This window comes from Aspergillus niger (assembly GCF_000002855.4).
Source record: "Aspergillus niger supercontig An12".
Taxonomy (NCBI): Eukaryota; Fungi; Ascomycota; class Eurotiomycetes; order Eurotiales; family Aspergillaceae; genus Aspergillus; species Aspergillus niger.
The window spans coordinates 166709-179400 of NT_166527.1; the positions used below are offsets into that span (position 1 = coordinate 166709).

Below are 12692 nucleotides of genomic sequence, written 5' to 3' on the forward strand. Positions count from 1 at the left end.
ATATTTGTTGCCGGAGATATGCTCAGCTTCTTGATGCAAGTGTCGGGTGAGTGCGTGCTGTGCCTAGGTGATGTTGTGTGATGTGCTAATGTGGATACAGGGGCGGGAATCATGGTCAATGGCTCCCGGAGTATGGGACAACAAATCATCGTGGGTGGTCTGATCGTGCAGATTGCTTTCTTCAGTTTCTTTGTCGTGAGCGCGCTGGTTGTCCTGGCTTGCATAGCAAGTCGGCCAGCTGAGGAGTCGCGGTATCCCTTGATTCCCTGGAGGAAGCATATGTTCGCCTTGTACAGCTCGCGTGTTCTAATCATCGTCCGATCGGTCTGTCGTGTAGTCGAGTATATAGAGGGCTCGGATGGGTTCCTCCTGCAGCATGAAGTGTTCATTTACGTGCTGGACGGACTGCTGGCGTTGTCCGTGTTGATCGTTTTCGCTGCTATCCATCCGAGAGAAGTGGAATGGCTTCTCGAGCGCGGGAGCACCAAGACAGAAAAGGAAGGACGAATCAAAGGAGCCTATCTCTGTATAGTTGGAGCTGTCGTCGCTTGTAAATGTCCAGTTATTGAATCAATGAATCACGAAATGGTTTCCTGATGTTCTATTCCTGCTGTATCAGGCGTATTAACTGGATGTGTCTCTCCGAATATTTCCAGCATATGACTCTCAATCAGTGGCCTCCATTTATCGTCCAGAACTTCCCATAATGCCCGTGCTACTCTGCTACCCCGATCCCCCATATACCATGCATCCCTCAGGTGATGGAAGACAACGCAGTGATATGCTAGCATAACCAAAGCTAGCGGTTTGCGCTCCCGCAAAAGTTCCATGAATTCAGGCAGTTGTCTGATCGCCCATCGACAGGAAATCGACACAGAGGATAGACCAGTACGAGCCTCAGCCAGCATTTCTGCCAGACGGTCAAGTGCAATCTCGTACGCAGCTGTGTCATGGGTGTCGTCCTGAGCCCCGCAAGCGTTGTTCACCTCATGCAACCGCTCCAAGCTTGACTGTGCGTCTCTCAAGTAGTCCTCATTCAGGTCTTCCACCTTGAAAATCATGCTCCATTCATCGCTCTTTATGACCGAAGTAGCTTGCTTGAGTATATGTTGAACCCCGCGCGCGAGCGTGAATATCTGAATCAGGTCATCCACGTTTGCCCATGGATCGCTAGACTCGGGTGCGTGAGGTAAGCCAAAAGTGTAGTAGACCACAACACTGGCGAATGCAAACATAGCCCTTGCATTAGATGAGTTGATATCGCTTAGCCTCTCGCGGAAAAGTGCCAGTGCTTGAGCCTGATGTGCAACTGCAGTGCTGAGATAAATGGGACGCTGCTGGGTATCATGCTTTGTTCGTGCAATATGCAGAGAGGAAAGCGCGAGTAACCCATGCATTAGGAAAGGATGCGTGATTGCTTCCTCTGAAGCGCGAAAGCGCCAAATGTGGTCCGTGTGTTCGCCCCGAGACACACTTTTGTGCGTTGAGTTGCACCACTGCATCATCAGCTCCAGGTCTGTGATGTTCAAGCTGGGGACTGCTTGCGAGGCGGCGAATGCATCACCCCATCTTCCCAGGATGTTGAGGGAGTTGGCAGTCGTAGCCGCAGCAGAGTCAGACTGGGAGGCTCCTGCTGGGCTAGACTTCGTGGACCGTGTGCGAGAAGGGGGTTCTTCATTTGTCCATAGCAGTGATGAGCTGGAGTCATACTCGCAGGTTGCTAGACGTTTTGAGCAATTTGAACAGGAGGGTCGTAACTCATCACACTGGGATTGTCAGTAAGTAAGACGAGACACAGGGAGGATTCCACAAGAAGGTTGCGGAAATAGGAGAATACCTTCACCCGCCTTCGCTTGCATTGCAAGCAGCCGTGGCGCGATTTGCGATGGGGTCTTCTAAGTGCCATTGAACGTGGTGCAGGAGCTACTGCTGGCCATGCTAGATCCGAGGGACTTTGGACCCACGGTTGACTCCTTTCGCATGAAGCTGTCGCTTAGATTCGCTATCTCGAAGAAAATGGCGGGGAAAGACAAGAAAGTCAAGGCTGAAGCATTTCAATCTTTCTTTGGAGCCGGGATCGTATTACGTCATCAACACGGTCCTCAGCACCAAAACTTTGTGCTTATTGATATTATGATAGGATATAGAACAAAAATGCAGAAAATCAACCTGGTATCTCATATCGCAAAAGGGAACTGCAGAATAGCCATATCGAAGAATCCCAATTTCCTCTTAACCACCACCGCCGCCACCACTAGCAGCAGCAGAATCCCTGCGCCGCCGGGCTTTCTCGTACAAGGCCAGCACTGTGATCAGTGCCATCAGGTCGAATTCCTCCCCATGATCCACAAACATTACAAGCCTGCCAGTCTCCTTGTACTTCCAAACAGCATTGGTGAATACCCCCACGACCTTGCCGGTCTGCTCCTCAACGAGTTTAAAGTTGCGATTACTCAAGCTGTTCGTCTTGCTATCCTCCTTAATCCCGACTGAGTGTGTCCGGGTCCAGAGGAACGAGTGCCGTTCCGGGCCCTGAGCAGTTTGCATCGTCATCTGCCAACGATACTTGGCATGTCGGTGATCTTGCGCTAGCAGATCCTCGTATATAATTCCATTGATATCGCTGGGATCGCCCAGACCGACCTTGATATGTCTCGAAAAATGTAGGAATTTGCAGACGGCCACGATCGGGCCGGCTTCGTTAGACCCCGCGTGGAAGGTAAGGTCTGGCTTCTTGGGCGTACAAGAGGAGTTCTCCACCCGGTACAGCTGCATCCCCTGGGCGGTGGTCACATTGTAATGGTGTCGGAACAGCGTGTTATGAATCTGATAGACATGCGAGGCGCTTTGCTCGCTTGGAAGCTTCTCATCCACAGATGCCCCATAGTCAGAGGGTCGAGAACCGACCAAGGTCGGGTCATTGGAGACCAGGGAAGGGTCGTAAGTAGCCATATGTTTAGCAGGAGAGTAGTAGTAGACTGCTAGTTGATGGCTCTGAGAACACAATCCCAAATTCATGGAATCGACGCCATTCCATGGTTCTTATATCATGCTTCCGAGCCTTACGGCGGACAAGGCGCACTGCTGCGGCTCATGCCGATACGAGACCCTTTGACGATCATCAGGCTGTGCATCACAGCCATTCTGCACCTTCTCCTTTCTGATTCTTCGGGCACCCGATCCATGGATAACCTCCAGCCAATCAGCACTACATGTATCTTAGCGGATACGACGGGCCCGATCGGGCGTAGCGTAGGTGACTCAGGCTCCCAGTCTCATGTGACATCATCTGACTTAAGCCAGTCACGTGAATTTATGTGCTATCACATGACTGTATGTCTCACCGCCCGGCGCGCGTCTCGAACTTCGGGAGAATTAATTGTTGGCCGGCGAAACAGTAGAATCTCAGATTCCAGAAACACAGCGGTCTTGGACGGGCGTGTTGCTTCTTTCTCGCTCTGCCCGGCTGCTTGTCGATTCTTCAGTTTTGGCTCAATGACCCGCCCTCTTTAAATTGTTTGCGCGTCCCTATTTCCCGCCTCTTACGCTGTCTGTCCGCCCCCCAACTGAGGTGCAGCTCTATCCTTCCTCACTCTTCGCGTCCATTGTTCCTCCATTATCTCCGGGCACCTTACCAATTAATCTAGCCTTGTCGCAGCATGTCTTTCAAATCCCCTTTTGAATCAAGCCCGCCGTCCACCCCCGGCCATTCCCGCAGTGTCTTCAGTAATCTGTCAGAAACACCCGCAGGCGCTCCGCCCTCCGCATCCAATTCCTTCACTCCGCAAGGCCACCCTCACTCCAGCAGCATGTTCGGCAGCTCCCAGATGAGCTCTGGCTCCCTCTTCACCAAGTCCGGGAACATCAATCCCAACGACAGTATCTTCGGCTCCTCCATTGCTTCCACCGACTTTGCCCTCCCCCGAGGAAAGAAGACCACGCAAACCAAGTCCTTTGCGAAGTCGCAATCGCTGTTTAGTATTACAAATGGCAGCCGGTTTGCCGAGTCGACTAGCTTTGGAAATTCCAACGGCTTCGCGGATTCACGGATGGATGATGATGCCACCGACCAAGATGCGGAGGGCGAAGAGGAAGTTCTGCCGGAGGAAGAAGCTGAACAGACCGACAACGCTATGGACTTGGGAACTACAGAAAAGGCCACAGGGTCTCGCTTCAGCTTCCTGGAGTCCCAGCTTGGCGATTCCATCTCTGCGCCGTCCGCCGCGCTTGGCCAACGGAAGTCGATCTACTCAAATTCCACGACACAAGCAAAGCGCCCAAAGCTTGATGAAAAGTGGGCGAACCAGTCGCCTCTGCGGAAAGGCAAGCTGTCGCCCAAGAAGGATTCGGCGATGCCGTCAATCGTGCGGAACTTCGCTTCGCGATCGCGCGTGGCTGCCGTGGACGAGCCAAGCCAGTTCATCATGAATACCGAGGATGAAGTCTGCCGCATGCACGATGAAGTGAAGAAGTCTGACTACAATAACACCGACTTCGAGGTCGCTCTCTCAGACTCTTGCGACAGACTCGTGGAAACATGGCAGGAAATCACAAGTCAGGATAGCGCTGGTCAGAGTACAGGAACCGGCATCGGTCCCGGAGACAATGCTTCGAACGTCACGAAAGCAAGCTTCCTGGCATCCCTGCTGCTGCGTCTTCATCATCCTCCTCAATTGGCACCCAAGCCCAGCCTTCTAAGCCCCCTGGGGTTTCCAGCGCGCAATTTATTACTGGCCCCTGCTCGGACGAATACCCCTACGCCCATACCCAAGCTCCTTCTTGACTGGCTTGATGAGAACCATATGCCTCTTACCGATGAGCTGCAAGCATTGAAAGAGATTGAGCCCAATCCTACGGCTTCTCCAAACTTTTGGGAACTGATCAATGCTGCTGTATTGCGTGGCCATCTCCCCGAGGCGGCGGACCTTTTGCGCTCGGCTGATTTTAACTATGCACGGTCGGCCTTGGAGGATGGATTGCCGCAGTCGGGCTACCGTGGCGCACAGCTGCAGAACATTCAGAGGTGCGTTAACCGGGCCCTCCAGATCCTCGACTCATGCCCCAGCGTGCAGCACGGGGACTGGGACATCCGAGGCCCAGAGTGGGCTACGTATAGAAAACGGGTGATTGCCGCCGTGACAGATTTGGAGGAGTTCGCCGAAGGCAGTGAACAGGCATCTCCCGCGCCTCCAGCTGCAGAGAACCGCTTCCAGGCAGTCAACTTCGGATTGAAGGCCACTGCTGCTGCCCCGATGTTCTCCTTTGCTCAGAACGCACGCATGGCCGAGAGCAAAGTCCCTTGGGCCATCTACCAAAACCTTCGGTCCATGTACCGCATCATCCTCGGTGACACGAGTGTGGTCATGAACCACGCGGAGGATTGGATTGAAGCCACGATTGCGATGACTGTGTGGTGGGATGGAGAGGATGACGAGGAGGGCTCCAGCTCCGACCTGTTTTCCAGGCTGTCCAGACCCAACGCCTCCTCCAGCAGTGTACGGAACGCCTATCTCCGTCGCCTTGACTTGGCCTTTAGCCATGCAACCAGCGCCGAGCCCGACGACGCTGGCTTCCGCGTCAACTCGATGAGCAGCCTCGAAGTCGGACTTGCTTCCGTGTTTGAAGGCAACGTGGATGGTGTCCTAGAATTGCTTCGGACTTGGTCGCTGTGCGTAGCGGCTGCCGTGGTTGAGTTTGCGTCTATTGGCGGCTGGCTAGAGGCTGGGGCTGGTCCTAAATCCATGCCAGGCCTGAGCGAAAATGACTTGATGGTTCTTTCCTATGGTCAGGCTGGAAATGCGCCTGCGCGACGCGTTCACAAGAACGATGTGATTAGCGAGTATGCGTCGGGCTTGTCTGAGCGAACCACCCTAGAGTCCGAAACGGGCGTGCGACAGGGATGGGAGATGGCCATCGAGATCCTGAGCCGCTTGGATGACCGCGAGAAACTGGAGACGAGTGTCGCGGAACTGCTCGAGAAGATACCATTGAGTAGTGTTGAGCAGGTAGATAGAGTGGTCCAGCTGTGCTGTGAAATGGATTTGGATCAACACGGAAGGAAGGTTGCTGAGGTAGGTGTCGCTTACTGATACTATGTGAACTCGAGCTAACCATCTCAGCGCTATGGTGATAATACCGTAGCAAACTCTCAGGAATATGGACTTGCCCTTCTGTGCTATGCTCGCGCACATAACCGACGCAAGGTCAAGTCTATTGTCGACCTGCTCATCTCATACAGTCTTGTTCAATCCCGCGCCTTTCCCGAATCCACCGACCTGGACGAGCAGCTTGAAGCTCTGATCAAGAACCCCAAGTTTGGCTTGGGGGCGATTGCACACACAGATGAAGAGGCCGCTACTATTCTCCAGTATTATTTCAGTGGATATGCAACTCTGCGTCGCTTCTACGAGATTCGCGACGAGGCTCTCAATCTCAAGGAAGGACAGCGACCTCGGTTCAAGCCTCTAGCCAGAAGACGAGCGGCGGCCCAGGCTTTGGTGGCTGTCATTGGCAGCGCGGCAGACAGCATCTACGGTGGTCTGTACGATCCAGATCGCGATTCTGTTGTCCAAGTCGATGGACTGTTAACCTTGCTTGGCGAAGCCCTACCCTTCATTGGTCGTAAGACTCCCTCTCATCTCACAAAGTACCATTTGTAAGACCCATATTCTAACCATCTGATTGGCAGAATCCACTCCTCTCCTCTCCGTCTCCCAACAATTCACCATCCTCTCCGCCATCGAGGACCTCCAGACCGTGACTCCGCGCGTCTACGCTCAATGCGAAGAATGCTTCCGCTCCACGCTCATCCAATACCACTCCAACAAGCGCGCCCACACCTCCGACTCCTCTGTCCTTCCTCCCTCCCCCCGCGCCATGCTCAAGAAGTCCGTCTCTTCCCTCACAGCATCAAGCACCTTCTCCCTCATCGGCAATGACATTCTCGAATCCGCCCGCACTCGCTCGGGCTCCGGTTCCGTCGCCAGCTCCGGCGTGCTTGTCCCTCGCGCGGACGCTGACTCCACTACTACCTCCACCGAACGCGGCTGGGACTGGCGTGCCGGTCTACCAGAAGACGCAACGGGAGATGACATTCTCCGTATTCTCCGGGTCGGTCTAGCGAAGGGATTGAGCCATGGGGCTCTTGGCTCGATTTAGATTTTGTATTTTGTTGTTTTCCCCTGTTCAATGATGAAGAGAAATCAAGCCAAGAAGCAAAAAAAGTCAAATTCTCATCAATCGGGTGTAATTCAGTGGAGTGGGGTGGAGTGGAGTGGAGTTGTGTGCTGTATTATTGTATTGTATTCTATATGTTTCATTTTGCTTGAAGCATGCATGAGTATATTAACTTTTTTGTTCCCGTGTGTTGGTTGGTTGCTCTTTTCAAGACCAATTAGAGTTGAGATTTTCTCTCTCTCTCTTCCCACCTTGATATACTTAGTTCATAGTATACACAGCTACTACACTGTACGCACTCCAATCCATAAAAATTAATATACTTATTACACCTCATAGTTTGAAAACAAGACTTGAACACGAATCTAGTACTAACATCAATGATTACTCCTCAACTAAATCGCGTCCTTCTCCATTCCATCGTGCAATGAATGCATACATAGTGAACATTATTACTTAACACAAGTATACATCAATACATGCATGCATACTACTCATACATTACATGCGAATAACACACTACTTATTTAGTTAGTTCGTTCATAAGTGGAAAGTTGCTGGTGAATTCATAGGCTTTAGTGGTGGCTACTAGGATGCGTAAAGCTTATGAAGTACACGTAGACAAGCGAGATGTCACTCACTCTGTTATTATTATGCTGTTTCTGGAAAGTTGGAGATTCCGTTGTGGGTACAGGTTGACGAGTACTAGGGTCTTTTGTGGGCTATTGAACCGCTTGCTTACAGTACTTGATATGATATGATCATGCGAGATTGGTTCTATGAATAGGTATCTAGCTGTGGGGACTTGGTAGAATTGGGTTTTACTTTTTCGCACTTGGTCACCGCAGTTTTGATCCTTCTCGGGATCTATAGTGCAATAGACAAGTCATTCAAGTATTTCACTATCGCTTAACTTTAACCCTCGTCTAACGGGATGATCTATCCATTGGTAGGTAGATCGGATGCCATGCATAAGTACATGTTCATATGACCGTAAACAATAAATGATTATAAGTTGAACGAATGTAGGTAGGCCAGCTAGATAATGCATAGATAGATGTTGGTATCCCCCAACTGGTGTATCCCTGATACGACCCCGATTTCCTCAATTGAATCCTCCTCTATTACCATAATTTATTGAGACAAAACTCTCCGCCCAGTCGATCGTCGCACATTTCTCGTCTCATCGTGACTGGGGATTTTGCGACGCAACACAACGCAACGCTATGCAGAACAGGCTGACTGAACACGCGCGCACACACACAATTATAAAGAAAACGGTGACGAGAGCGCAGCCCCACGGCGTTGACAATAAAAAAAAGCATATATCTAGCAAGAGTTTTGGCGAACCGGCCAAGCCAAAATCGAATCGAACTGAGCATGCATCGAACAGGAATAAAATCGAACGACAGTTGAGGCAGACGTCCCGCGACTGCTGCCTCTTACTGTCCTTGAGCAGATAGGTTTAACCCTTAATGCTGGAATATCCTGAATCCGGCAGGGTTGGGTCTCGAGCGTTGTTTCCGTTGCATCTCAATGAGTGTCGGGAACAGGTGTAGCCGACCAGGACGATTTTCTCCTGCACCACATGGCCACGCTGGCCATATGCTTCACACGGATCTACCGCGTGCTGAAAGTAAAGACATCTGCACACCGAAAATCGCTCAACCAGTAGATAACACATGATGTGGTGGTGGTAGTAGAAGTAGTGGTCGAACGATGAGTTTGTACTGGGGTGGTAGATAAAAAGAAAGAAAAAAAGACACAACTTGAAATAATCAAACGTCCCGCGTGGTGATGAGACAGGTCTGAGGGTGGTGGTCAAGGAATGACTGAGGGTCGAGGAGTAAAGTGGTGAGTGCGATGGAGGTGGGGAGTGGATCGCGGATGGAATCAATTATAAGAACACCGACCATTCAGGCGACCCAGGACCATGATAGAAACCAAGTTCCAAGTGACGACAATACCAAGGATCTAGAACTGGCGAGCTTGTCATTCTAAGGCGCCTTGATGCTGAATGCGACTGCAGAAGGTCGATGCAAGGCATCCATAGAAGAAATTCAAAGGAACCCTTAATTCAATGCTCGGGAATAATCTGGAAGAACTCGGTCCATCACGAACAGGACTAGCGACAAGAGAGAGCAAAGAAGGGAGAAGGGAAAAGGGGAGGGGGGAAGAGGGAAGAGAGAGAAAGAGAGAGCGTGACGGAAAGGGCCAGCGGGAAAGCAAAAAAGTAGACAATCAAGGAAGAGGAGAGAATGGAGGGGAAAAAGAAAAAAAGGAAATAGAGAAAAAGAGGGAAATGAGGAGGACCCATCCTGCCGGGCAAACGTCAACCCATAGCAGATTGGTCTATTTCGGATTTCGCAATAGTCGTAGGGCAAACCGGAGTCGATCAGTGGGGGACGCTTGTCGGGCTGAACGCCGAGTAGTGCAGAACTAGGCCACGCCCATCCATGACAGCTGATTCCGACGCTTTCCCTGCTTTTCTGAGGGGTTGCCGGGCACCGGTTACCCACTCGAAAGGGAGCCGTTAAAGGCTTCCCCAGACCCCCCTGAGAGGCATGGAATGGAGTAAGAGGATGCAGACTGCAACAGACAAGTCAGGTGGTCATTATGGGTGAGCTGGACCTCGTGTAGAGGCTGTAGCAGAAAGGAAAGAGGGGAAAGCAGATTCAGCTGGGTCCGCTATAGGGCAGTCTCTTGTTTGGAAATTGCTTCTCCGTGCCGTGGGCCACTGGAACGAGTTCAGTGTCGGTGCGGTTCTCCGGGGAGGACCTTGGGAGCCGTAAGGCTGCAGCGGGACCCGGCCGGTGATTTGAGGGAAATTCCTTAACCAGGAAATTAGCCCAGTATAGCGTGGATGAAGGTGGTTAGTTGTCCGAGAGAGAAGAGGGGATTGGAGGAAGGCTGAGGCTGAGAAGAGACCGGGACGGAGTGGCCGGGTTGGATGAACCACTCAAAGGCAGGTTGAACTGGCCCCTGGCACCGTAGGGCTGAAACTGGGATGAGCTGGACAGACGCCCGGACGGAGGAGAAGCGAGTCAACCGCGGACGATGGAGAGGAAAAGTGGGCATCGTGTCGTTGCTGGGCCCGAGCACTGCGAAGGTGAGCCATTCACATCCTCGCCTGCCCAAAATAGTAGTCCCCGTGACTTGCCCTGATTGGGATAATAGGGCTTAACCAGATCCACCTTGTGTGGAGGCCTGAGTCAGACGCGTCAGGCAACCATTCTGTGTCCATCTTTCCCGGTTAAGAAAGTGAACAAAACGTCTTCTTCGATGGAGCCAAGGGTTGTCCTTTTCGGTGTACTTCCATTAGAAAGGCAGTCGGTAAACTATCATGACAAATGGATTGATTGATGAAGATGAATTTATTCACATCTACAGTCAAGCTTTTACTGTAAGCTCCTTAGTACTTTCTGTGACTATCCATAACAATTTACACTGGTTATGGCCATGAACTAGGCCGATGACCACGTGTATAGAATTAGACTAAAGTATGACTAGACGACTACTACTCTTACTGCTATCTAGGTTATACCCTGAAACCAGCTGAAGAACTGTACTAGCATTTAGCGAGAGGATTTTAAATGCTTGCCTAAGATTGGCATCAGCCTAGAGGGCCTGGATCCCGCGGACACCGGCCATCCCAGAATATTGCATAAGTTGCAGCCTAGCTTATCATTGTCGTGCATTGGTGGACATCCTACCACTTTCCACATTATACAGCACACACATCGGACAATCCCCGAGATTGTCTAATACCAAATAAGCTAAAAGGCCAATGGAATAAGAACTGCTAGATCTTGATTCTTACTCTTATCATGATCTATATGAAACCCTGCCCCTCCCCCTCTCCTCTTCACCACCCACCACCAAACCAACCCCTATCTTACTATTATCTACCGCGCAATAACCCTCTCCAGAAAATCAAACCCCTCCCTCTGCAACTCCCATGTTCTCCCTCCAACCTTCATCCCCATCGCAAACGTATGATCCTCCCCGGGCACCTCCACCATCCCGCACTCGACCCCATTCTCCCTCAACACCCTCCACAATTCCCGACTGACCTCAATACTGACCTTCGTATCACAATCCCCATGCACAATAAACGTCGGCGGGAAGTCCTTCCCGACATGCATCACTGGATCCACCTCCCTCATATCCCTGTCAGGATAACAAGCCTGCAAGACCGTCCCATTAGCCACCTGCGTCAGGGCAAAGGCGTCCCGGGGCCGGGAGAAATCCGGGCCTTTAGCAGCGGGCTTCCCGCCAACGCCAGCAAGTTCTGTCTGGCCTTCCAACGAGATGGAACTGTCCGTGGGGACGGGGAACTCGTCATAGATCTTTTGCAGGAATGCAGGGTCGAGGGGTGGGAGAGTGCGTTGGACGTCCGGGAGAGGTTGGGTCCAGAAGGGGTGGGTAAAGTGCACGGCGCCGTAGAAGTCGAGGATTGCGGCGACAGGGCGGGGAACGGAGTAGCCCTGATTTGTATTATTAGTACGATTGGATATGCATATAGTAGAGGTCAAGAAGATAGAGTGTGGGTATACTCACCAACGACAACGCCAACGTTCCCCCCGATGACGTCCCAAATGCCATAACCCGATCCATATCAACGCGATACAGCGCTGCATCTGCACCTGCACCGGCAAGAAACGCATCCAAACCCCCATCATAAATCCACGCCAACAGGTCGCGGACATCGGTTATTGGCCCCTCGAGCATATTTACCTGCGGACAGAGGCGATGATTGGGTACCACGACTATCCAGTTCCGGGACAGGCAGTCGTCGACTTGCGGCATGGAAACCATGCGCGAGTGGCCGAGCATGAAGACGCCGCCATGGATGTTGATTACTGTTAGCTTCTTAGTAACTTGGCATATTGATGCAGTGGAGGGGAACTAAGACGTACAAACGGGATATTTCTTTGGTGTGTCAGTTCCGCTGGTGGTGGGTTGTTCTAGTGACGGGAGGTAGATGTCGGTGGTGATTTTACTGCCGTTGGCTTCTTTGTATTGCACGGTGAGGGGAGGTGGGGGCATGATGGCTTCTTCTAGGTTGATTATTTGGATATATAGATTAAGATAGTCTGAACTGATGTATAACAAAGAGGAGAATTGTAGCCCAAGGATTGCCCCAGATTTTAAAGTAGACTCGGTGCTCGGGATATCCGATTGCGGGGGAAAGCTTGGACTTTCCGACAGATTTCATCCATGAGGTTCTCTCCCGGGTTTTGCTGCCGAGAATAGCACTTCAATTACATACTACTAGTCAATAGTAATTATATGAGGAGCAATATAGTGATAACGTGTTAGGCTACAGGCTAAGGATAGGCAAGTCATCACTCATCATTCGTATCCTATGTGAACAACGTAGCTAACATGACCTTGACGTCGCTCGTTTCATTTCATCCTTCATCCACCTGGCTATACCATCCGAGACCGGTATAGAGCGGTTCTTGTCTCTTTTTTTCCAAATTCCTTCCTATTTCCTCTCCCACATCCCCAAC

General features: G+C 51.3%; 4 protein-coding genes across 4 annotated transcripts; 2 read left to right on the top strand and 2 right to left on the bottom strand.

The window, feature by feature from the left end:
* Positions 1 to 578: 578 nt before the first annotated feature.
* Positions 579 to 2952, bottom strand: An12g00680 (uncharacterized protein; the record flags this gene model as incomplete). The annotated part of the gene is made up of 3 exons (XM_003188817.2): positions 579 to 1766; positions 2087 to 2121; positions 2238 to 2952. The coding sequence occupies 3 exons, from the start codon at positions 2950 to 2952 to the stop codon at positions 579 to 581; spliced, it is 1938 nt and encodes a 645-aa protein (XP_003188865.2).
* Positions 2953 to 3659: 707 nt separating this feature from the next.
* An12g00690 (uncharacterized protein) lies at positions 3660 to 7158 on the top strand (the record flags this gene model as incomplete). The annotated part of the gene is made up of 3 exons (XM_001395120.1): positions 3660 to 6071; positions 6120 to 6621; positions 6689 to 7158. 3 exons carry the CDS (start codon positions 3660 to 3662, stop codon positions 7156 to 7158), a joined length of 3384 nt encoding a protein of 1127 aa, XP_001395157.1.
* A 1244-nt stretch (positions 7159 to 8402) lies between these two features.
* Positions 8403 to 8639, top strand: An12g00695 (hypothetical protein; the record flags this gene model as incomplete). The annotated part of the gene is made up of 1 exon (XM_059750646.1): positions 8403 to 8639. One exon carries the CDS (start codon positions 8403 to 8405, stop codon positions 8637 to 8639), a length of 237 nt encoding a protein of 78 aa, XP_059601764.1.
* A 2442-nt stretch (positions 8640 to 11081) lies between these two features.
* An12g00700 (uncharacterized protein) lies at positions 11082 to 12225 on the bottom strand (the record flags this gene model as incomplete). The annotated part of the gene is made up of 3 exons (XM_001395122.1): positions 11082 to 11663; positions 11737 to 12038; positions 12096 to 12225. 3 exons carry the CDS (start codon positions 12223 to 12225, stop codon positions 11082 to 11084), a joined length of 1014 nt encoding a protein of 337 aa, XP_001395159.1.
* Between the last annotated feature and the right edge of the window lie 467 nt (positions 12226 to 12692).